A 23,671-nucleotide genomic window follows, 5' to 3' on the forward strand; every position below is an offset into this window, starting at 1 on the left:
CGGTAGTTGCCATTGCCATCAAAAGGTGTATACAGTTCACAGAAACACTTTTCACCGAAAGCATGTTCAGCCGAAATTTTTTTTTGGTCTGAATTCTAGATAAGTTTGAATTAAAATAATCTACTGATTATTTCAGTTCTGCTTGACTTAATTAGGTTAAGTATGGTTAGGTACGGACATGTTTATAAAGTTTAAGTAACTTAAGATATAAAAAAAAAATCGGTGAAGCATACTTTCGGTGAACAGTGTTTCTGTCTGAGGTTCCACACAATGGTTCAATCGCCATCAAGTCAAATCGGATACCTTACTTTATCAATAATACAAAATTCTTTCATAGTTTACAAAATTTTATAGACAATGCATCATAAAATTCATCGGTTTCGAATCTTAACAATCTTAAACAACGGAGTGTGGGAAAATGTGGAAAAATTGTAGGAAACTGGAATTCTTGTTGACAATGCGCCTCTGTGTTCCGTTGTGGTGGGAACCGCTTTCGAGTGTCACTGTTTGGGGCTCAAGTCTATTACCTATCATGCCAGAAGGGCTGTTTCGGCATTATTGTTTCTTACAATGTTGTATTCTTATAATATATAAAAGTACATATTGTACATAGTCAAAAAGTATATGAAAACAGGTTATGATTGTGATCCGAGTGCTGATTAAAAGAAATAATTAACTTACACAATAATATATGAGAAACGAGATGACCAGTTCGCTCTGGCAGCACCCGTTCACGAGTTGACGCATGGGTCAGCCATCGCGTAGCTCAACCATAATAGAGGGAACCTCACGACCCGGTCCGCGATATAAACTTACATGGCTTCTTGGTTATATTTAAATCTCGACCAGTGTCATCAGCTTATTTCATTCAACACATGACAACAAAAGCATATCCATTTAGTATTCCTATAAGAAAGAGAGCCTAGAGGAAAAACTAAAAAAAAATGGAAATGTTTTTTTTTTAGTTTTTCCTCGTTGGGAGCCGTTCCTGATCTACCTGATCATGCATATAACATAATAATCATTGTCTTAATAGCTTGTAAAAATCGAGAGTGGAAAAAAAATATTCGGCAATTCATAAAATTTCAAAATAGCAATCGCCCGCAAATTGGTGTGCATTTTTACGCGATAAAAGTAGGGCTAAATCCATGCATCATCAAACGTTATTATCGTCGCGTTTGAGTTCACCGGACGGCAATTGCATACCGGACTTAGACACATAGACCAATATGTATCAACTATCAACAATGCTGGCTGAGTGATTCTCGATTTTGTTCGAGTGTTCTGGTCCAATTGATGCTAACTATTGTGGTATAGACGCACCCGTTATGGGGGCAGAGAACTGGGGAAGTGGAAGGTGCGTCATGATATTTACTAATAGGTTTAACTTATTTATGTGACACGATGATAACTTAGTTCACAGTACCTCCAACAAGCGAAAGCGGTGGTGGTGTAATGGTTAAAACGTCCGCCTGTGGATCGAAAAGTTTCAGGTTCGTATCCCATTCGTGCCATATGAGTTTGTATACCTATCTGACTCGTAAATAGTAGTTTTCATGGACCACCACTTGCTTCCGGTGAAGGAAAACATCGTGAAACTAAAGTTGCACACTGATTGACAGTTTAGTTCCCTAGTGTGTATGCGAGTGCCTGCCGCTAAATGGAGGTAAGTAGTCGTAAAAGTTGTGTCAGATGCCTTTAGGCGACTTGAATAAAATCTGACTCCAGTGTTAGCAATAACACACTCCATATGATGATGGATTGTGTGGAGAAAATTGTATTTCAGTATTATTTGATTTCAGCAGAAATAATATCAAATGTATATCAATTTCTTTTGTGTGACAATTTTCAATAATTTTATTGGAAATAAAACTTTTTTTTAATTTTATTTATTCATTCAAATTTTGACATTTTTAATAATCCTCCAATAATAAATTTTTAACAGTCCTCCTAATTTTTAATATATGTATAAGACCTATATTTGTTAATTGACGTCCTTGGAGAAAAGGCTGCGGTGAAGTTTGTTGCGCCGCTTCTTTTTCACCTGCGCTTTGGAAGCCGGCAGTAGACTTAGTTTAAGTATTCAATAAGTGATGTATACCATCCTAAATTGAATTGAATTTGAATTTATATGTATTAGACAAGACAAATATGACAGCTAAATGATGTCGCAATTTACAAGGTCTAATACTTCTACGTGTAATAATACATCTGGAGTATTGCCCTGTATGGAAGTATTATACAATCTGTGATGGAAGTGAGAGCGAGGCGGAGGGGGAGGGGGAGGAGGAGGAGGAGAAGTGAGGCCTACCATCAACTTTTACGGAACGATTCCAATACAATTTAGTTTAATTTAGGAACCCAAAATCGCATTTATACTAAACATTAAATCGTACGAATTTGCGATACAGATCAGTTTAGGTCGCAGAGTGGATCGTGTTATGAGATGATGGTAAGCACTCCGAACTATATTTAAAAAGGGACAACACCGATTGGAGGCTTTTGAAATATTGTGTTGGAGATGAATTATCATCATCATATCAGCCTCTTTGTGCCCACTGATGAGCATATAAGTAGCCTCTCACTCTCACTGATGAGCAACCTCTAATCGCGTACGCCACCTTCCTCTGTCTTGTGCCTCTCTCTCTTTGTCTCTGTGTTTCTCTCTCTCTGTCTCTGTGTCTCTCTCTGTGTGTTGGAGATTAATGGAGAAAATGAGCTAGACAGAAAAGAAGACAGATGCTATAGTCTCTAGGGAAGACCATTTTAATTGAAAAGTCGTAGATCAAACACATCAGTATATGTATGTACCTATGTAAATTAAAGCATAAGTACTTGGAGAATATTATTGTTCTTATCGGAGTAGTCTGACTATCAGGTTATCTAACGTAAATAGTACTTAAAGGATTTAATGGAAACACTAGCTCTCTCTCATTCACGCATGGTTCTTCCTGGTCCTTTTACGGCTGTTACTGTGACACCCCTAAACCCGCGTAAAAGTAATTCTTTAAATTCTGAAGATGTGATTTCATGACCGGTAAATTGACTGGCGTTAACCCTCTTTGGATATGCTATTAGTACATGAGTGAAGGCTATTTGTCCCTTAATCGGCTCCCGCATCCACGGGAGGCTATGGTAATGGTGCTATACACGAAGGTGACAACCGCACACGTTAACTAAACACACTAAATTTATCTCGTCGAATAGGTTGAAAACTATTTTTTGAACACCGCATGAAAATCTGGTCAGGTGAGTTAGCTCAAGTTTTATCGAGAATGTTATATTATCAACGACGTCAAAATGTATAAAGAAAAGGAACTAGTTATTTTTGCATACATTTTGACTACAATCTTATTTTACCTACATATAGTTAAAACGTCAAATTTTCACAAAACTTCCTCCTCAAAGTATTACTTGTTAACTTAGACTTCGTGTCGCAAAACTGGCAATAAGTATCAGAAATGGGTACTTATATAAAAAAATACTTGTTATTTCCTATTGCTATGCTTGTATGAACATGGAATCCTTGACTAAAAGATACAATGTTTGGTTTTTATGCCAGAGATTTGAATTTTACAATGTTCTCGCTGTGTACATGTAGTTTGTACCTATAAGCGAGTACACATTGCCATTATACAATAATAACCTTCATAAAAATCACAAAAACAATATACAAAGATCTACGAAGACAAAAGTTAACTTATAAAGTTGTAATTAGTTTGTTATTGTTTAACGTTTGTGTAACAAATACTTTATGAGGCTCTTGTACCTATAATCAATATGATTTAATACTATGTCGTGATTAAATATACAAATAAATTAACTAACTGATGCGCAAGTCATGTAAATAAATTGAATGATGACCTACCTAAACTTTTTTTTTTGCATTATTTCTATAAATAGCTGTGTAGGTCGATATTCATAATAAGGGTAAAATTCTTCGTCTACCCACATCGATGAAAAAAATTGGACTGATTGCCACCTCAATAAAGATCAAAGCAAAGGAATTCATATTTATAAAAATAAGCCATTCTGAGATAACGTTTTAAGTATTGAAAAATACTTACACAACAAGTTAACAAAGTATCCAACAATCAATCCATAATCCGAACACTACACAAAAAAAAACAATATCACAAACTACACACAACACTATTGGCACAAATCGACAAATTAAAAAAAAATAACGTATTACAAAATCGATATTACGCAACGGACGAAAGTAAAAGTTCCAACGTCCGTGTTCGGAATTTAAAAAATTTGAATTTACGCGCGACGCGTATGCCTTTCTACCTGTCGCGCGGTAAACTGCGCGCGCGCCGTTTGGTCCAAGGAGCAAGGACCGGTAACCTGCTTGGCCGGATACTAGGGTTACCAACTCGTTGTTATGGCGGTATGGTGCAAACGCAATTAATTCACAGGTAAAAAAACTTGACGCGCTCAGGCTTGACGAAAGGGAGACGTAGGTCTTTAACCCAGCCAGATTTATTATTTCAATTAACTTTCCCGCAACTCGAAAGAAATTTTAATGCAATTTCTACTGAAGAATATGTGTAATTATTTTGTATTACTTGTTCTTTTTTTTCCTTACAAGATCCAAAATTGAATCTTTAGTAAAAACAACGTAAAAATACAATTGTTACTGATGGAAAGTAGAAATTATTGTTTCGAGAGTGATAATAACACATCTTAGAAAAGCCATCTGGTTATACATAGGTACATATATTGAAAACATGCGTAAACACCACGGAAGCCGACCCCAATAAAAACAACTATAAAATGTTGTACGCAAACGCTTCCTTGTATTATTATATCGATGAAGTCGTTTAAATACTGGTAATGGAGTCCGTAATTTACAATTTACTTACAAACATTTATTTTGAGAGCGACCTCCTCTCATCTATTCATGTAGCTGTGCCCGCCGGGGTCCATAAATATGTGTTTTTTTATATAATTTATAACACCATGTCAACTTCATGGTATGCAATAGAAATATTGAGTATTGAGTATTGGGTACATAATTGCCGCCCATCCTCAAAACGTCCATAAATATTGTTTTCCAATAGATTTCGACCTATGTTGTAGACCCGTTAAAGCCGTTCTATATTATGTACTAACTCACTGACTTCATGAGGCACGAGTAGGATTCGAACCTAAGACCTTTCGATCCACATCTTAACGTCAGGCGTCTTAACCACCACCACAGCTTCCGACTTATTTATCATCCAAGCCCATTAAGACTGTTTAATCGAACAAATAACTAGTTAAAAAAGTTCTTCAATAATTTGTATTGATTTTGTTCAAAAAGTTTAGATATTGCTGGATTCGCAGTGACCTAGCAGATATGATTACCCTAGCAAGATCCGCAATATTATTCTCCCAAATTTTAGAGTAATTGAAACTCCAAATTCTGTGTCCCAAATATCATTAGTTGTGTTGTCAAAGGTCTCTGAATTTTATCTTTCATGTTTTTTTAAATAATCCAGTTTGCAAACTAATCATGAAACAGACTTGTGGCCTAGTAACATTGCAATAATATGATGTGTCATTATGTAACACCATAATAACGCGGAAATATTATACGTGCTTATACCATAGCGGGGAAATGGTCAGTTAATGGAGACAATAGATCATGCTATATTATGGTTGTGATTCTACTTACTTGCGTAGACATTTTATCGAAAATGTTTTTTACTCTAAATCTACTTCCCAATTTTTTTTAATCCCGACACTGAGCTAGCCTGTGAGTCGTGGTGGAAGGTGAAGAAGACTGCAAGTTAGTGGTACGTAGGTAACATAAACTCAATTTCAACCTACAGTTCTAACCATGGTCTCTATATACATAATCAGATCAATTCCATAAAGATAGAAAGAAAGAAACTTTATTTTATTTACCTATCACTATTAAACAAAATCGCTTGCCACTATCTGTCCTTATGTATGCTTAGATCTTTGAAACTTTGGATTTTGATGCGGCAGTTTTAATAGACAAAGTAAGTGTAGAGGAAGGTTTGGGTATATAATTTTATGGTTTTACCCCAAGCCAGAAGCCAGGTTATATACAATTTATTTTTATGTATATGTAAAGTGGAATATTTTCATAATGTATAGTATTTTGTTTTATCATTTACAGCAATGTGGTGACCCTACCGGATATACCAAAGCCGTGAGAACTGAGAACCTCACTTGCGAGACCAAAGACAGACGAAACTGTAAAAAAGCACTTGAGCACACTCAAGCCACGAGCTATCCATAAAATGTATGATTATTCAGATATTCTTATCTTCTCACAACAATGCAAGCACTGCTATTTGGCACCAGAAATCTATTATATAAAAAAGAACAAGCGTTTTTTACTAATCAACGCCCAGCCTAAACCATAGAAGCTATAAACGCAGAAATTTAGGTAGTAGCTTTAGATTATTACGTAGTGCTGAGATAAGAAAGGAATTTTCAAAATTCGACCCCTAAAGGGGTAAAAATTTTGGGTAAAGTTTGTATGAAAAATAACGAAAATCTTTACTGATCTACTTGAAACTTGGCACAAATGCTATGCAACAAAAACAATGAAACCCGTGTTTCAGGATTTCTTAAAATTTGACCTTTAGGTAGTTAAATGAGGGTGCAAAAAAAAAATAACGAATAATCCCATTCAAAATTTCGTCAACAACAAACATATGAGTAGACAGCTCAGCGGTAAACACTGTCTAGGTTGATTTCTGATAAAGTTTTATTATGGTTTTACCCGTAGTTTTAACTGAGCGAAGCCGGGACGGGCTGTTAGTAAATTATGTGTTTCCATCGATGTACTTATTCAACTGTCTTTTAGCGTGTCATTCTGACTATGAAATTGCATATAGTTATACTCAAGAAGTCAATTTTGTTTTAACTAGTAACTAAGATGTTGTTAACAAGTTTTTAATTGTGATTCCGAATGAAAAGTAACTTCTTCGAAGTGTTCCTAACCATAACTATAAATTTTAATTAGTAGTTTCAACGTCATGAATGATTTTATGATTCTTATCTTAGTTCTTGTAATATCATTTTATTGATGAGACCGGCAAACTAAGTAAAATATAAATAAATATATTAGGACAAATCGCACAGATTGAGCTAGCCCCAAAGTAAGTTCGAGACTTGTGTTAGGCGATACTAACTCAACGGTACTATATTTTATAACAAATACATATACATTTAGATAAACATCCAAGTATCTAACAAGGAATTACGAATATTACGATACGATACGATGTTAGACGACCATAAGTTTAGTTAGTCATTATGTCTGCTACATAATCTCAGGTTTGATCACCGGTTAGGTCAACATGGAAAATTATCTGACTTGGGTCTTGGATATTTATCTACCTATATATGTATATGTTACAGAATCTAGTATCTTTGAGTAACTAGTATCCCATAACACAAGTTCCGAATATACTTTGGGGCTAATTCAATTTGTATGATTTCGTCCGTACTTATGTATTTATTTATTATTTATTTAAATTATAGGAATTACTTTAATGGTGTGTTGTAAAATTATGGTTTGATAGCATTGTACTGAACTAGGTACTCTAATATAGGCCGTGAAAAGTAGAGATGAAAAATGTGGGAAAGATAACTCTCGGCTATAAATCTTTATTGCTGACTAAGCAACCAGAAATGCTTTCAGATATGATAAAACTACTTTTAATCGCCTTTTTAATAACTAGGTAAATAACTAATTGTCAAGATGCTTAACAATTTCATATATTAACAAACACTGTTCAGTAGAAATATAATACTTTCTCTCTTGTTGTCGCGTAAATGATCTTTTGTCTCACTCACATCCCATTCGTTTCAGACGGTGAACATGGCATATAATAAAAGTAGGACAAATGGAGCAAGGTGTCATATACAGCCAGGTTTTAGAAGGCGGCCACCCGCCATTGACAACTTTAAGGATTTTTCTTCTTGTCTTGTTATATTATATTTGTTATCTTGAATAACTAGTTTGTTTGTTTGTTTGTTTTTTGTAAACTCTTTATTGCACGACGAAAACACATACAAAGAAAGCAGTAAAATAAAGAAAGAGACGCGTACAATGGCGGACTTAGTTGTTCGCCGCTAACTTAACCTCGCGAACACAATAAATTTTTGATGAGGTTTTTACAAAATTGTCAATATATCAGAAACGACTTAAACATATAAGCAATAAATGATTTGATTTGATTTGATTTAACCGATTTTGATGCCCCACGAATTTAAAATTCTATTGACACATCATAAGTACATACCTTTTAAATTTCATCAAAATCAGACCAACGGTCCGAAAGTTATCGCGTTATTAACATACATACATACATACATACCTACCAACATACATACATACAAAAAATGTATGTTTTCCCTTAGTTGACTTGTAGACCTCGCGCTCGGTCAACAAAACTACGCATTTCAAAAATTTGTCTTTCGATCGTGACCGAAGTGGTGTCAGGAGACACGCCTCGTCAAGCTATTCAAGAGAAATGTGACAGCCAGATAGAGAAATCGACGAAAAAAAAAAGCAAATAAGTGACTATTAATCTACTTAATATATTTTTATTTTCATACTTATAAGAATCAACAATATACCAGCATTTACTGGTATAAGCTGAAGTGCTGGATGATGACTTAAGAGAACTGTAAAAAAAAATATCCCTCCAAAATACAAACGCTTGGTCACCCCTGCTCCATTTCCCTCCACACGGCAGCTGATGAGCTTGGCTTTCATTCAGGTGACGTATTAGCAGGCTTTGTTGTCAATATGAGAACCTTGGTTAAAGGTCGGTGCACACCATGCATATGCACTTAGCCACACAAAATGTAACTATGTCATTGTAATGAGTGCATGCGTAGACATGACTCTATATATCATACGTGCTACATGCGTAATTGCTGGATATGTACGACACATGCTGCATGCGGTATGCACAGACCTTAATCACAGGATCCCTTTTGAAGTTTTACCTCCTCCTATGTATGTTTGTTTGTAATATTACTTGTAAAGTTGCGAAACTTACGGAACTAGTATTTTTACGAATACGAAATTATTGTACGCGCATCATGCAAAATATTTTGGTTGGTTTTTATAGTTGTATGCTATACAATGATCTGATTGGTCTAACTTAAAATTTGGAAGTTACATCGCGATATGTTACTTAGAAGCCGAGATATTGTCAAAAACAAGTTATGACCGGACTCACAATAAACTTGGGCCGAAGCCGCTGGCAATAGCTAGTATATAATAAAATTAGCTGCTATTTTAGATAGTTTCCAATAGAAACCCATAAAATAAATTCGTCACGGCCCGACCTATTTTCACAACAGACGCAGACCCATAAAAATCAAACGTTGCCATGGCACCGATATTGACAAAATCTTTTTGAAACAATTTTTACTGAAAGAGAAAAACACATTGTAAAGATGGTTTTGTTTTATATACTGTAGCAAATCGAGCACTGAAAGATGAAGCTGTTGAAGTTCCACCTTAGGTACCACCCTCCAGGAATCATTCTGGAATATTCCCAGAAGGGAGTCATCAAGAGCAAGGACATTGACCTTCTAGAACTGAACTGCAAGTAAGTTTTCCACTTTATTTTTTTCGAGTCTAATTTTCCCAAGACTTGTTATATTCTTCAAGCTGCTTCCCATTTGGCTCGCTTGTGTTCACCAGTTTTCATCCTTGCGTGTTCTCTGTGGGCTATAACGTCACATAGCCCGGAGTTAGCATAAAAAAACCTTGACATTTCGAAGGTTGGTTTGTGATTTTGCAACTGGCCGCCGCGCCAACCTCTTTAGGGATGTTATTGTTGACTACTAATTAAAAGGCTATGTGTCCCTTACTCGCTTCGTACGATATGCATAGTAGGATATGGAGTGGTTTAATTCTAGAACGAAACCATATACCTACCACTTACCTTCATTAATAAATCACTATGGTTAACCATTCGTCTACTCTATCCTTATATGTTTACGTTTATTACTCAAAAACCTTTACATCATCAAATCTTCTTATGTTTTTGTCTATATACTTTTTACTTTTCTACTATATTATACCTGGATTTTTAAGGTTTTCGCATACTTTACGAAAACGTTAAAAATCCTAATACCTTAACCAATTAGCATCAGCATATAAATTTTACGTCTTTAATCACTTCAGTTATTTATAATTTAATTCCAGCTCTGACATAAAAGAAATAGCAACAGGCCTCCACCAGAAAGAGGTGCTGATCACAGACGAAGTAAAAGACCAGCTGGAGCAATGTCTGGAGACGCTGAAGAAGAGGATCGAGCATGAGGGTCCCACCGGGAAAAGGTTCTACATCTACAAGACCCTGATGACGCATGTGCTACCATTGACCAATGTTGCTTTTAATAAATCTGGGAAAAGGTACCCTTTTATTCTATTCTTCAAATTCAAATTCAAAATTCAAATTCAAATCATTTATTCAGAAATTAGACCTTCACAGGCACTTTTTCTCGTCAATCTTTATATTTATAGTTATTTCTCACAAGCTACAAACTACTGGCATTTCGGAACGACCACTGCTGAGAAGAAATGCCGAAAGAAACTCATTTGAACAGTGTTGGTCCCTATCATGCCAGATCGGCTTACCATTATTGTTTCTTACGTTTTTTTTTTCTTTCTAATAATATATAAAAGTACATAATGTGCATAGTCAAATTTACTAAATAGTACTTCATTCGGTTATCTGGGGGTGCCCCCGCCAAGTTAAGCAAAAAAAGCGGCACGTCCGTACCATCCTTTTCTCGAAGCAATTCATTTTCTTTTTCAGCTAAAAAGCTATAGAATTAATATGAATAGAAATTCAGACTTAAAGATGATTAACTGAAGATGTCAGCATTAGAAAAGAGTTATGGTATTCTTTAATGCAGTCATCTTGGTGTCGTACTCTTCTTCATGTACTTTACATTATCGGATAGTAATCACGTTTAATTCTTGGTAAAGTTCTTGGTAAAGAATTAGGCCCTGATAGCAAACTCTGGGCAGTAAGAGCAACGTCTGTAGACGCTAAAGACAAACATGAAGCACAACGGCCTCACCAGAATGTGGTTCTACATCTACAAGACACACACTGTCGCTTACTAATGTTGCTTTCGATAAATCTGGAAAAAAGTATCAATTTCTCGAATTCTTCTTTTTTCATCTTTCTATTCTGTCTTCTTTCGCTTCAAGATAACTAGCCAAAGTTAACTGAATTGTAGAAGAGTTAAGATGTTCTTTAGGTACCTAATACAAAGTAATTTTGATTGAGAGCTCTTTCCACAGATGTCTCACCGGCAGCTACGACAGGACCTGCAAGCTGTGGGACGTGGAGAGCGGCAAGGAACTGAAGACGTTGGCTGGGCATCAGAACGTCGTTTACTCTGTCGGCTTCAACTTTCCTGCTTGGTTGGTATACTTATTTTCCCACTCTCATTAATAATATTTTTCCTACAGTCTGGTGATGGCAAGGTTTTTTTACCCACTTGGAGTTCGTCAGATACATATTTGAGGTTGACCAATGACATCATCATGATAATTGAGAAATAATTTTCCGTTAAATTCAATTGAAGGAACTTTAATCTGAATGTGCAGCTAGTAGGTAATTAGCCCATAGCTTCGTGCTAAAATAGCTTTAAGATCCTACCGATACCGAAACCCTTAAAACTTGTTGGAATGTTATTGATGGTTTAACACTTCTGTTTGACTACAGTAACCGCGTGCTCACTGGTTCCTTTGACAAATCAGCCAAGGTCTGGGATCCATCCACAGGGGAGTGCCTGGCCACGCTCTGGGGCCACACCGGTGAGGTCGTGGCTGTCCAGTTCAACGCAAAGAGTGACCTTGTAGCCACGGGATCTATGGACCACACTGCCAAGTTGTTTGATGCGAGGACTGGTAAGTCTAGCGAAATAGGAATATATTTTTAACTCAACGTATTGCGTAGTTTGTATGAGTGCTTTTATTTACCGCAATAAAAAACCAGCAATGTATGCCGAATCCGCCAACCAACGTCCGCGATAACATGTCTGTGTACAGAACACACCTAGAACAGCAGATATAATCTGTGCAAACAAATTGGCTGCGTTGTTATCTAACCTTTTATATTTTGTATTTGTTTTGATGTTTACAAGTGCACAAGCGTATGAATTCATGCATCAAAAATCCTTTCTTTAACGCCCTAACGCCTAGCTTGTGGAGTGCAATCGTATAAGCAAAATTCTATAGTTTAGTTTCAGCTGAAGGTTCAGGATCCCAATCTATTTATCTGCAGGTCAAGAGATCCACAACTACGAGGGTCACACCGCTGAGGTGATAGCGCTGCAGTTTGACCCCAACGAGGGTCAAAGGCTGATAACAGGGTCATTCGACGGGACCATATCGATGTGGGACACCCGCGTTCCTGAGTGAGTTGATTGAAAATTTTGACCGAAAGATTTTCGGAAAGGAATTTATTTTTATCAAAATTATTGGCATATATTTTTTCAATTTTAGCATATACTGTAGTAGTCACTTTTGATGAAAAAATATATACTGGAATAATCTTTTTTAGTTTAATTTTTTTGATCTGTCAAAATAAAATTTCCTACGATGCAAGTCTAATTGCAACAACTACATTTGTTCGCATGCTATTATTTTTCTAACAGGCGCTATTTTTGTTACAGTCGCGTGTCAGTGTTCAGAGGTCACGATGGTGAGATCTCCAATGTTCAGTTCAACTGGGACAGCTCCTTGGTTGGCTCCTCCTCTTTAGACGGTAGCGCAAAGCTCTGGGACGCCAGGCAGACCTCCTGCCTCGCTACGGTTTCTGGACATACTGATGAGGTTAGGAGTTCCATTGGATACTCGCATGCAACAGATTATAATAATGCGAAGTAGGTATTGAACATAACTAATCTGAGCTGGGTTCCTTTTCGGCATAGATATCATTAGTTTATAAGCAAAATTAAAAACTAACTTTATTTCCGAATAAAGTAAGAATTACTTCTTTCTTTCCAGCTTCGACCAAGTACTTATTAATTGGTCGAAGCTGGAAAGAAATAAAGTTTGCAACGATTACACCTATCACCTTTACTATTATTTTACTTAGAGGCGCTATTTCTCTTGTATGAACAGGTCCTCGACATCTGCTTCGACTGGGCCGGACAGCGTATGGCGACATCCTCTAGCGACTGCTCCGCACGCATTTACGACGTGAGGTCTGACTTCAAGGAGCTCGCCGTCATGAAGGGACACCGTGAAGAAGTCTCCAAGGTACCTATATATTTGCCAATGCAACACCTTCTTGTCGAATCGGAATGGCCATTATATAATGTTCGACCAACATGCGTGTGGCTACGCTTATGGTTCAAACGTTGGCCTCGTGAAGTCCCCCATCGTGTAAGAGGTGGGACAGTTGGACATTTTGAAGTAAAATGAATACCTATGAAGCACATTGGTTTGTTTAATAATCTAAAAGTGATACATATTTACCTGGACTGAACTTCCTTTGCAATAAGCACCTTCGCTTATACAAGTATTTACAATGAATTATGGACGGGTTCCAGGTGTGCTTCAGTCCAGCTGGAGGATGTCTACTGACAGCTTCTGCCGACAGGAGTGCCAGGGTCTGGAACACCACCACTGGAAACTGCATTCAGGTACAGCTTACATATTATTAATCACATATGATTAAATTTAATTATTTATAGTGTTACCTTACGTTTGGGGTGGTCGAATGGCAAGCGAGTAAGCACGGTGTTATATAATTAATTGAGAGAAGTCAGGAATCAATGGAGGGAGGAAGAAGAAGGAGGCAGTGGAATCTAAATGGCTGAAATGGCTTGTCTAGCTATGAGTTAAATTACAACGGAGACGATGGATGATGAAGTACACATGCTCTTCCCAGGTGCTGTCGGGCCACCAGGGCGAGATCTTCTCGTGCGCGTACTCTTACGCTGGGGACGCCATCATCACAGCTTCCAAGGACAACACTTGCCGTATCTGGAGATGATTGGACTGGTGGCTCTAGCGAGTCACCCCCAACCCCGACCTTAGAGGACAGTTCTTGAAAATTTAAAAATAAAACGCCGAACTATTAAATTGGGAGACAGTGGGATCAAATTTAGAAGAATTTAAACCGTCCGCCATAATTGGGGTTGTGATAATTTTAAGTACAAGAAAGAACAAATTCACTATCTATCTCTTTCTTGTATCTCTCGTCTACGTCAATAAATAAACGGCCGTCAGATGGGTTGAAATGATGATTGAAAAAAATTGTGAACTATTTTTTTGAATACGCGAATAGATTATTATATAAAATTATAGATTATGTATTTGTATTTTTCATTATAGACTGAATGGGTCGTGCAGAAATCTATCATAATTCCTTTATTATATAGAATATGTTATATAAATTAATGTTTACTTTATAAATTAGATACACTCTGCGAGATATATGAACAGATCACCACCTAGTTACTGTTTGTACATTAGTTAAGCACATTGCCCATATTGTGAATTACCACCATTATATTTACGTCATTACGCCATGATCTAGTACAATGGGAAATGGAAAGCAACGGTTTTAATAAAAAAAACAATGGTTCGCAATTTCACTAAATGTCAAAAGTGGGGGCAATACGGTAATAATATTCATTCGAAATACGGTTAATATCACAAAGGTCTATTTATTGTTATAATAGCGACAACAAACAATTAAATTATCTGCACTATGCATATAATTCAATCTAACTAGGGAAAGAACCACAAAGTACTTACTTATGGAGTGTTAGGTAAGTTGTAAGCCAGTCCTCAAACTAGGGAAAGAACCAAGAAAAAAAAACAAGTATAACGTATTTAGTACCTATCATAGCACATAGGTATGTGGATGTCGTCAGCTACGCAATGTACCACACTGCATCCAATTTAGGAAATTCAAACTGCCTAAACAAACAGATTAGTTAGATTTGTATTTTAGACTTTTTCCCCAGTTTAGTAGTAAAACACTACTCTCGATATTATATTTATTTATTACATATATTATTGCAATATTGAAAGCATATAAGTAATTCTCGATTCTGCTGAAAAGGGAACATAATAAATTTAATATTTAATATGATGATGAATGATGTTGTATGTAATAATTGATTGAATATCTTTATTTAGCACATAATATTGAACACAATATAGAAAATTATGTATTTGACGTTAATAAACTGGCTAGATTTTATGGAGAAGGATTGTTTTATTGAGAAGGTAATAAAGGCACGTGCGATCAAATTTGCTAGATAGAAAAATTGAATATATATTTGCTACTTTGTGAATATTTGGTTTTCTTATTTCCGTGGGAATTTTGGAAAATCCTGTATTAAGTAGTGTTCTCCAACACACAACAAACTCCAGCTTTCTATGCTAAGTAAGTTTGGGTTATACGCGTTGCGGACCCTTGATACCACCCGCTTGCATCACTGGTGCCGCAAAAAGTTACGTTGCATGAGGCGCATAGCAAGTGGCAGATTCGCAACTGGACAGAGTACAGCGTCAGTTCACTTACCCGACGAATATTAGGTATGTTTTGTTCTGGCGCGGTATCGTACCACATTGTAAAACTAAGTACTTACTTACCTATGTGCTGATGGATAAAATTTCATTCCATTTCGAAGTTCCTCTGTTTTACGATGTTACCAATATTTTTTTATCATCTGACCCACTAGCATCACCTACGTACGAGTGATCTATACCTCACTCACTTCCTAATGAACTACCTACTCCATTCATTCGTTCCACGAAAAATTGTATCAGAATTACTCAAAATCAATCAAAATCAAATCATTTATTCAGAAATTAGGCCTTCACAGGCACTTTTTCACGTCATATTCTAAATTAAATTATGTTTACCAAAGCTACAAACTACTACTCACATAATATACACTGGAATAGGAGAATACCTATAAATAAAAGAAATATAGAATGCTCTTGAACACAGAACGTGGAAAGACGAACAAATCGCCCTCGTTGGGAATCGAACCCAGGAACTACAGATGGCTAATAATACGCTATTGTGGTCATCTAAATTTAAAAGATATTTACAAAACACGTTTAAATTGATACATAAATAAAATAGTCTAGCCAGAATACATTTTGTTTTAGCTTGTGTTGCTTATGAAAAGATTAGATTGTTATCGCACGTAGGTGCTTCAGACCTTGACACCTACAATCCAGGAAGGGGATCATTTCGCATTTCATTGGGATTGGGATTGTTGCATTGAACGATAAAATTTAATGTTCTCTGAAGTCATCTGTAGAAATGTTACTCCCATTCAATTTACACTGAAACATTCTTTACTGGGTCTCTTTAAGTAGGATGTAAGCACACACCAGGCTGTTTTATATCGTGTAAGAAACATAGTGTGATTTTTTTTGTCATTAATGATTATCAAGTGTAAAAAGAAAGTGTACAAACGAAATGAAAATTGCAAATCGAAAATATGAATCTGTCAAACCATTGTTCTGTTTGTAAATAAAGTAGGTAGGTATTATTAAAAGAAAGTCCAAGTAATGACGGGCCTTGTCAATAAGGAATACGACGTTTGAACGTTTATGATATAATAGCTATATGTATAACGAGACCGCGTTGGATCTCAAATAACTCAATATCTTCGTAAACAAACCGCACGGGCAATCGACTACATCCTGCCGAAGAGACAAGGGTCAAAATGGCATGATAAGCGCACAGACAAACACACAAGTGATGGCAGAATTGTCAGGTTTTGTGCATAAAAAGTCAGGGTAGGCCTTTACCCAGCCATGGGATATTTTAACCAAAAAAAAAGTGCTAATTAACATTTTTGCCTTGAAAGTAGCAAAGTTTGCTAACAGTATCGAAATTACAAACAATTTTATATCAATGATTTAATATACATTATCACTTGTCCTTCTAACAGTACATTCCACCAAGCTTCAACCCGCAACGATAATATATCAGTTGCCTCTCGGACTGCCGCGGTCGCAGCGGCTTGCATCGCAAAATGTGGCGATTTAACTACATCGTTTACACTGTAATTACATTTGCACTCTCTTTCGCGAACTCGGAGTATACTTACGAGACGAAATGGTTCACAGTGCCATTAGACCATTTCAGTTTCCAAAGGAATGAGACGTTCAAGATAAAGTATTTGGTGAACGACACTTATTGGGATAGGAGCCGCGGACCTATCTTCTTTTACACTGGAAATGAGGTAAGTGAAGACATGTCTTAGTTTTTTTTAATGGTAGGTAAGTACTCATTTATTTAAATGATATCTTTTGTTGTCTAATACCGCAGTAAGATTACTAATCTCCATTGTATGGGTGATATTTGCAGCACCTATAACTAGTGATGAGTATAGAAGGAAGCGAGTGTGAGTTGTCAGGATCGTGGCGAGTGGATAGTCAAATCCAAGCCCTGATCAAGTCGTTGCCTAAATGCCTCCATTGGAAACAGGCAATATGAATGTATTTTTTGTTGTTGACATGCCTTTACCTATTTATAATCAAATTACAATGTTTGTGAGCAGGTCGTAATAGTGAGCGGGTAATGTAATAATATTTTGTTGTGACGGGTTTAGCCATTCAATTCAATTTGATCGAAAGGTCCCAAGTTTGAATCCTACTCGTGCATTTGTATATCAGTCTTCGTAGACAATTTGCTTACGGTGACAAATACGTCCCTTCAATGTTCCATAATGGGAAATATAGTCACTGGTTGAAGTATAACCCATGTTAACTTTCTTCTCCAACATGAGGTTAATATATGTATAGGTCTGTCTCACCAATTTTCGATATCAAACCATTGCGCATTGGCGCGGCAAAATAATTTAAGTGACCCACCCTATATTCCAATTCAAATGAGCAATCAAAAACAATTGAGAAATACCTATCAATTGTCACATAACAATACCAAGAAGAAAACTTATCTATGTATATATTTTATTAAATAGATTAGTATAGTAGATTTATTACTTCAATAGATTTATCATACAATGAGGGAGGGCTAAGGTACTGTACACAGTCCTTGAAATAAGTGCGTTAGCACTTAACGTTTAGTCCACTGACCTTTCGCAAACAGTGCCTGATTTATTTGATGTTATAGGTACTTAATGTAGTTTATTTTGCTATCATACTCCATTTATCGTATGATTTTTGTTGTTAGCGAGCTCTTAATGAATAACATGATAAATTCGTCCATTAAACATTCAGTACCTACTTACTTACTTTTATTGGGTAAAATATTTTTATCGTTACAATTACAATTGAATATAATCAAATTTTTGTATTTAAGCCAAATAATTGGACTGAAGCACGCTGAAAAGAACGGCACAAAGGGCGAATAAAGTACTTAAATATTACTAAAGTGAGCTACATTTCTTCCCAAAACGAATGAAACAAAACAATACACAAATAAATTATGTCCTACAACGCTACACCTACTAACAACACCCGGGCGTTGACCTTTTCCACAATTTCCAATTTTCTCTGTCCTTACCAGCGCGAAGCCAGCGCGCCAAGTTATATATGCTTACTACTTTAGGTCCTCCTGGACATAATGATTCCATTTATTAATATACTTAAAGGTATTTTATTAAAATTTTATTTGCAGGGTCAAATCGAACAATTTGCGAAGTACACCGGCTTCATCTGGGAGAATGCTGAGGAGTTTAAAGCCAAAATCGTATTTGCTGAACACAGGTAGATATTATCTATACTATTATTATAAAGAGGTAAGCGTTTGTGAGTTTGTATGTTTGAGGCGGGTAATCTTCGAACCTACCGAACCGATTTCAAAAATTCTTTCACCATTAGAAAGATACGTTATCCAAGATTGCTATAGGCTATATTTTATCTCAAAATTCCCACGGGAGCGAAGTCCCGGGCGACTACTCCTTTAACTATGTTCCAGAGAGGATTTTTGAACAAAAAAATATCAAAATGTAATCAATGCTGATGTTTTACTAAATGATATTATAAACTCCAAGACTCTTGCTCTTTATGGTAACGATGATCATACATGCTGGGTCATATGAAACTTGTCCTGGTAATAGGTACATTATTCCATATAGGTACCTATTGCATATTGTCTCATGAAGACACTACAGCGAAAAGTTGCAACAATGAAGGAGTCATTGTTGCAACTTCTCGCTGCAGTGATGACGATTCCAACTAGGATCAGGATATTTTCGAAGCTATTCTTGGGTGCACATCTACCTACTGTGATAATTAGAAATTTCTTGGAGAGCAATATGTCGTCAATTTAAAACGATACGCTCATAGCCATCTATGAGCGTGTCGTTTTAAATTGACGACATCGTTTGATTTGATATGGGCGTAAACCTGTTTACGCCCAGTATTAAGTCGGCGCAAACCTAACTTATGAGTTTGCGCTGGGTTTACGCTATGGTTTACGCCGAACTGTTTGAGAAGAAACTGGGCAAACACGAGGCGTAAATCCAAATCTGGATACGATTGTAAGCTAAATGACCTTTCCAATACTCCTCCAGACAATCTCTTTGAATTAATTCCAGATATTACGGCGGGTCGATGCCCTTCGGTAACAAGTCCCTGGACAACGAGCACATCGGCTACCTGACGGCTGCGCAGGCGCTGGCTGACTACGCTGACCTGGTGGACTATCTCCAGGGCGGCGCGCAGAAGCCGCACTACCCCGTCATAGCTTTTGGAGGTATGCTCATATTCATTTGAATCAAAATAGGTGACTTCTCTAATGGACTACAAAATGTTTTATAAGAACTAAAGGCAGAAAGACGTAGATTATGTACCTTGTAGTTGTTAATGTAGGTACTCTATATCCGCTGTAATATTCTAGAGGCAAAAATTCTTTTGTGAAAATAATAAGAGTGAAAAGATTGGGTATTAGCAAGATTTCCAATGCCATATCCTGTCCATTTATTACAAAAATAATTGTCCCCAGGATCCTACGGCGGTATGCTGGCCGCCTACTTCCGTATGAAGTACCCGCACCTGGTGACCGGCGCCATCGCAGCCTCGGCGCCTGTCCACATGTTCACAGGCATGGTGCCTTGTGACGTGTTTGACAGAATCGTGACCTCAAGCTTCAGCTTCGCCGGGGACAAGAAAAACTGCTCGGCCAATATCAAAGCGTCTTGGAAAGTGCTGAGGTATAATACGTAAATCATTATTGAGAAAATCTCAACTGTCTACCAACTGTCTTAAACTAGCGTATTCCCGGTTGCATTCAGGGCTGTGACGCTGCTGAAACCTGGGGTTAATGTAAAACATATTTTGAAGATTCAGCCGTAATTTTACAAGCGACCACCTGACTTTTAACTCTCCTTGTGAATGATGCATGAATTCAATAAATGCAAAAGTGAATTTGTTTCTTCGATACATACATACCTATATGTAGAAATAAAACTGTGGAGAAATACATAGTGTACCTCGATCCAAGATTAAATAATTCCCATGGAAAATTCACTATAAAAAAAAATTAATATACTTAACACAATAGGTACAAGTACAAGAGTGCAACTGTCATAACGATCTTATAGTTAAATGTCAGGTTCGGCCTTTTATGTTATCATGAGGAAAATTAATAAATACCTAGATCACTATGCAGAAATCTAAATAATATTATATATTGTGTCCATTAAATAACAAGGAAAATCTGAAACACTGACACTTAATTTATTTATTGGTGTTATCAATTAATCATAAATAAACGGTTTGTACATAAAACATATAACGTACTTACCTATGTATTTAAGGATTTTGGTCCTCATATATGTCATATTCCGCACTTAGAGCATAACCTAAAATGATAAATGCTCTAAGATTCCGCATGACTGATCTTCGTGGTCTTTATGCAATTATACTCTCAACGGTTTTCTCTGAGAAATCATTATACGGCGACCCTAAACCCACTTTACATGGTGTTTTCTGGTCAATGGGTGATATGAACGGAGTGGTTTGCGAATGGCTTCTTCATGATGATGAATCATCAACTAGATTCCAGATTTCCTTGCGGTATTTTTCTTCACCAGAAGCACATTAAATATTAAAAAATACTAGCACCCGAAAGTTCCCTACGAGCAGAGGCCGAAAAAATTCATTTTAAATACTCGTTTCCAGAAACTTCATCACGTCCAAAAACAACACAGACTGGCTCAAAACCGAATGGCGACTTTGCGACGCAGTGAACACTACGAACATCAAATCCTTGATAGACTACCTAAAGGATATGTACACAAACATGGCGATGGTCAACTACCCGTACGAGAGTTCCTTCCTGATGCCGCTCCCAGCTAACCCGGTGCGGAGCGCCTGCCAGTTTCTCAATAAGGAACTGGAAGGCACGGATTTGTTAAAGGTAGGATCGATGTATCCATGTGTATTATGTACACGGAAATGAATTTAGCTTCAGTATGTTCCCAGTTTATATTTAAAATGGTTTTTCAGGAGTATACTGGAGATATAGTGAGTATAAACCCCTCTCGAAGTAAAATTGTTCGAAGTAAAAGTGAAGCTTCACAAATCCTCAAAAAATTCTCTGTGCATCGCAAGATGAAACAGCTCTTTAACACTTGTGATTTCAGTCCATATGTTACCCTGGCATAATTTTTTCATCTGCTACTAGCACATCTTCTGCACTCTATTATTGAAGTAGGTAGTACAGTAGTAGGTACCTACAGTCAATCAGACAACAGAACTAATCTGATGATCACCAGAAACATCGACAATCCGGAGTTAGAGACGCATTGACAAAAACTCCGTTACTAAATGTGTTGCCTCCAGAAATTATAGAATCTTTAAAAAATGTTACTGTGAAACTGTATTAAGTACTTAGGTGAGTACTTAATACAGTCACACTTAATACAGTACAAAATTTCGCATTATTTTCCAAAAAATAAGTATAGGTACCTACCTATACTTACTTATTTCTTGGAAAATAATGTTTAAATTGTTTAAATTCAGGCTGTTGGAAAAGTGCTAGAAATGTACACAAACTATGACAAGAACAACAAGTGTGTGGACTTCAAATCTGACAATTATGGGAATCTGGATGCGAGCGGCTGGGACTACCAGGTATGGTGCTGTTCCACAATTATCTACCTACTACAGTAAATCAAAAATTTATTCAAGGCCTAATAATTTGACAAACTTTTAACTAAATCATGAATTTTCTTCTCCTAATATGTCTTTCTCGGTAGAGCTACATTAAATGACTTGGTGGTCATGGAAACCCTTTTCGACTCGTAGATTCCAATAGATAAGTCCTGTCGCTATAATGGCAATATGACTCTTAACTGCATCAAAGGCCAAGTGGAACTATAGTTGACACCCCTAAAATTTATTTGCTATTTCATTACAGGCCTGCACAGAAATGGTAATGCCAATGTGCACGAACGAGACAGACATGTTCGAGGCTTCGACCTGGAACTTCAGTAGCTACTCCGAGGACTGCCACAAGAAGTACAACGTGTTCCCTCGGCCTGATGCCGCCAGGATACAGTATGGCGGCGACAGGCTGCAGGCTGCAACTAACATTGTCTTTAGTAATGGACTGCTCGACCCTTGGGCTGGAGGTTATGTTTTGTTTATTTTATCTTTAATGATGCGCTCAGCAATTTGGAAAAATGTTAGGTCACTTAAGGTTAGGAATATTAGGTTCTTAAATGAGATGGTAATCTAAAGAAGGCATCGGCTAAACAGAATAAACATCACAGAAACAAAAAAGTGGGTGACTCAAAATTAAAAAAAAAATCGAGAAGATTATTTTTATGTGGACCCTGATTCACAGCTGAACAATCAAATTGGAAGAATGATACAAATCAATAACAACTTTCCAGGTGGCATCCTGAACAGCGTGAGCCCGTCCACCATCGCCGTGATTATTATCAACACAGCTCACCACCTAGACCTGATGCCCAGCAACAAGAACGACCCGAAAACAGTCCGGATGACCAGGAATATCCACAAACAGCAAATAAACAAGTGGATTAGAGAGTTCTGGAAGTAATTTAGATTAGGTTTTGTAGTGTTTATTATAATAAATGTTTAATGAAATTGATTGTTTTAATTTTTCTGTTTGTCCCGATTCAGAACCTACAGTTTGAAAAATCGTTACGGTTTAAAATGTTGCATTCCAAGGATTAATTATAAATGGGTAGACCGTCAGCATTATCCACCTCTAAAAAAATGTAGCAGATCTGAATTAATAAATCAGTTAACATCAGGCAGGGAGGTATAGAGGACACTAACATTCTGTACTGTACCGACCCCACATAAAATGGGATAAGGGTAGGCTAATGATGATGACTTTCTACAGAAAAAATAAAACTGCCATCGTCAGACAGATACACAGACACGAAAAAATTACGTATTATTATGCTAGACTTTTACCAATTAAAACTCTCAAAATTATCTCCGATAATGATAGAGTGGATAGGTGCTTGAGTACCTAGGTGAGTGAAGACGGTTTAGGCCCTTTCGCGCATTGGATCACCAAAGCTTTTAGCCTCGGAGGTCTTTTTCTCTAACTAGTCTGATTTCCCCATGGAATTAGTAGGTACTCCGTTGTACGAAGTACTTACAAAATCTTTCCCTACCTACTAAATCTTTAAGGGTTTCCCTTCAATACGTATAAATCTTGCA

At 36.7% G+C, this 23,671-nt stretch overlaps 3 protein-coding genes across 5 annotated transcripts in view; 2 read left to right on the plus strand and 1 right to left on the minus strand.

Moving 5' to 3' along the window:
- The window catches only part of LOC128674671 (solute carrier organic anion transporter family member 4A1-like), a 51,330-nt gene extending 47,010 nt beyond the window's left edge, over positions 1-4,320 (minus strand). Inside the window, exon 1 of the mRNA XM_053753418.2 lies at positions 4,068-4,320. The gene's annotated coding sequence lies outside the window, so the exon portion shown is untranslated. The remainder of the gene's footprint in view (positions 1-4,067) is intronic.
- A 4,216-nt stretch (positions 4,321-8,536) lies between these two features.
- LOC128674680 (uncharacterized protein) lies at positions 8,537-14,849 on the plus strand. Of its 2 annotated transcripts, XM_053753452.2 has the most exons (10): positions 8,537-8,753; positions 9,466-9,596; positions 10,199-10,408; positions 11,309-11,431; positions 11,736-11,920; positions 12,297-12,429; positions 12,688-12,847; positions 13,139-13,276; positions 13,570-13,662; positions 13,911-14,849. In XM_053753452.2, exons 2-10 carry the CDS (start codon positions 9,484-9,486, stop codon positions 14,013-14,015), a joined length of 1,260 nt encoding a protein of 419 aa, XP_053609427.1. In that variant the 5' UTR covers positions 8,537-8,753; positions 9,466-9,483; the 3' UTR covers positions 14,016-14,849. The 2 variants fall into 2 exon arrangements, with proteins under 2 accessions (XP_053609427.1, XP_053609416.1); XM_053753441.2 differs by lacking the exon at positions 8,537-8,753 and having other exon boundaries at positions 9,335-9,596.
- Positions 14,850-16,971: 2,122 nt separating this feature from the next.
- LOC128679039 (uncharacterized protein) lies at positions 16,972-23,083 on the plus strand. 2 transcript variants are annotated; one of them, XM_053760990.2, is made up of 9 exons: positions 16,972-17,241; positions 18,642-18,730; positions 19,564-19,721; positions 19,971-20,178; positions 21,149-21,386; positions 21,476-21,493; positions 21,992-22,102; positions 22,389-22,602; positions 22,867-23,083. In XM_053760990.2, exons 1-9 carry the CDS (start codon positions 17,032-17,034, stop codon positions 23,034-23,036), a joined length of 1,416 nt encoding a protein of 471 aa, XP_053616965.1. In that variant the 5' UTR covers positions 16,972-17,031; the 3' UTR covers positions 23,037-23,083. The 2 variants fall into 2 exon arrangements, with proteins under 2 accessions (XP_053616965.1, XP_053616973.1); XM_053760998.2 differs by lacking the exon at positions 21,476-21,493.
- The last annotated feature ends 588 nt before the right edge of the window (positions 23,084-23,671 follow it).

This window comes from Plodia interpunctella, chromosome 2, assembly GCF_027563975.2.
Source record: "Plodia interpunctella isolate USDA-ARS_2022_Savannah chromosome 2, ilPloInte3.2, whole genome shotgun sequence".
Lineage (NCBI taxonomy): Eukaryota > Metazoa > Arthropoda > Insecta > Lepidoptera > Pyralidae > Plodia > Plodia interpunctella.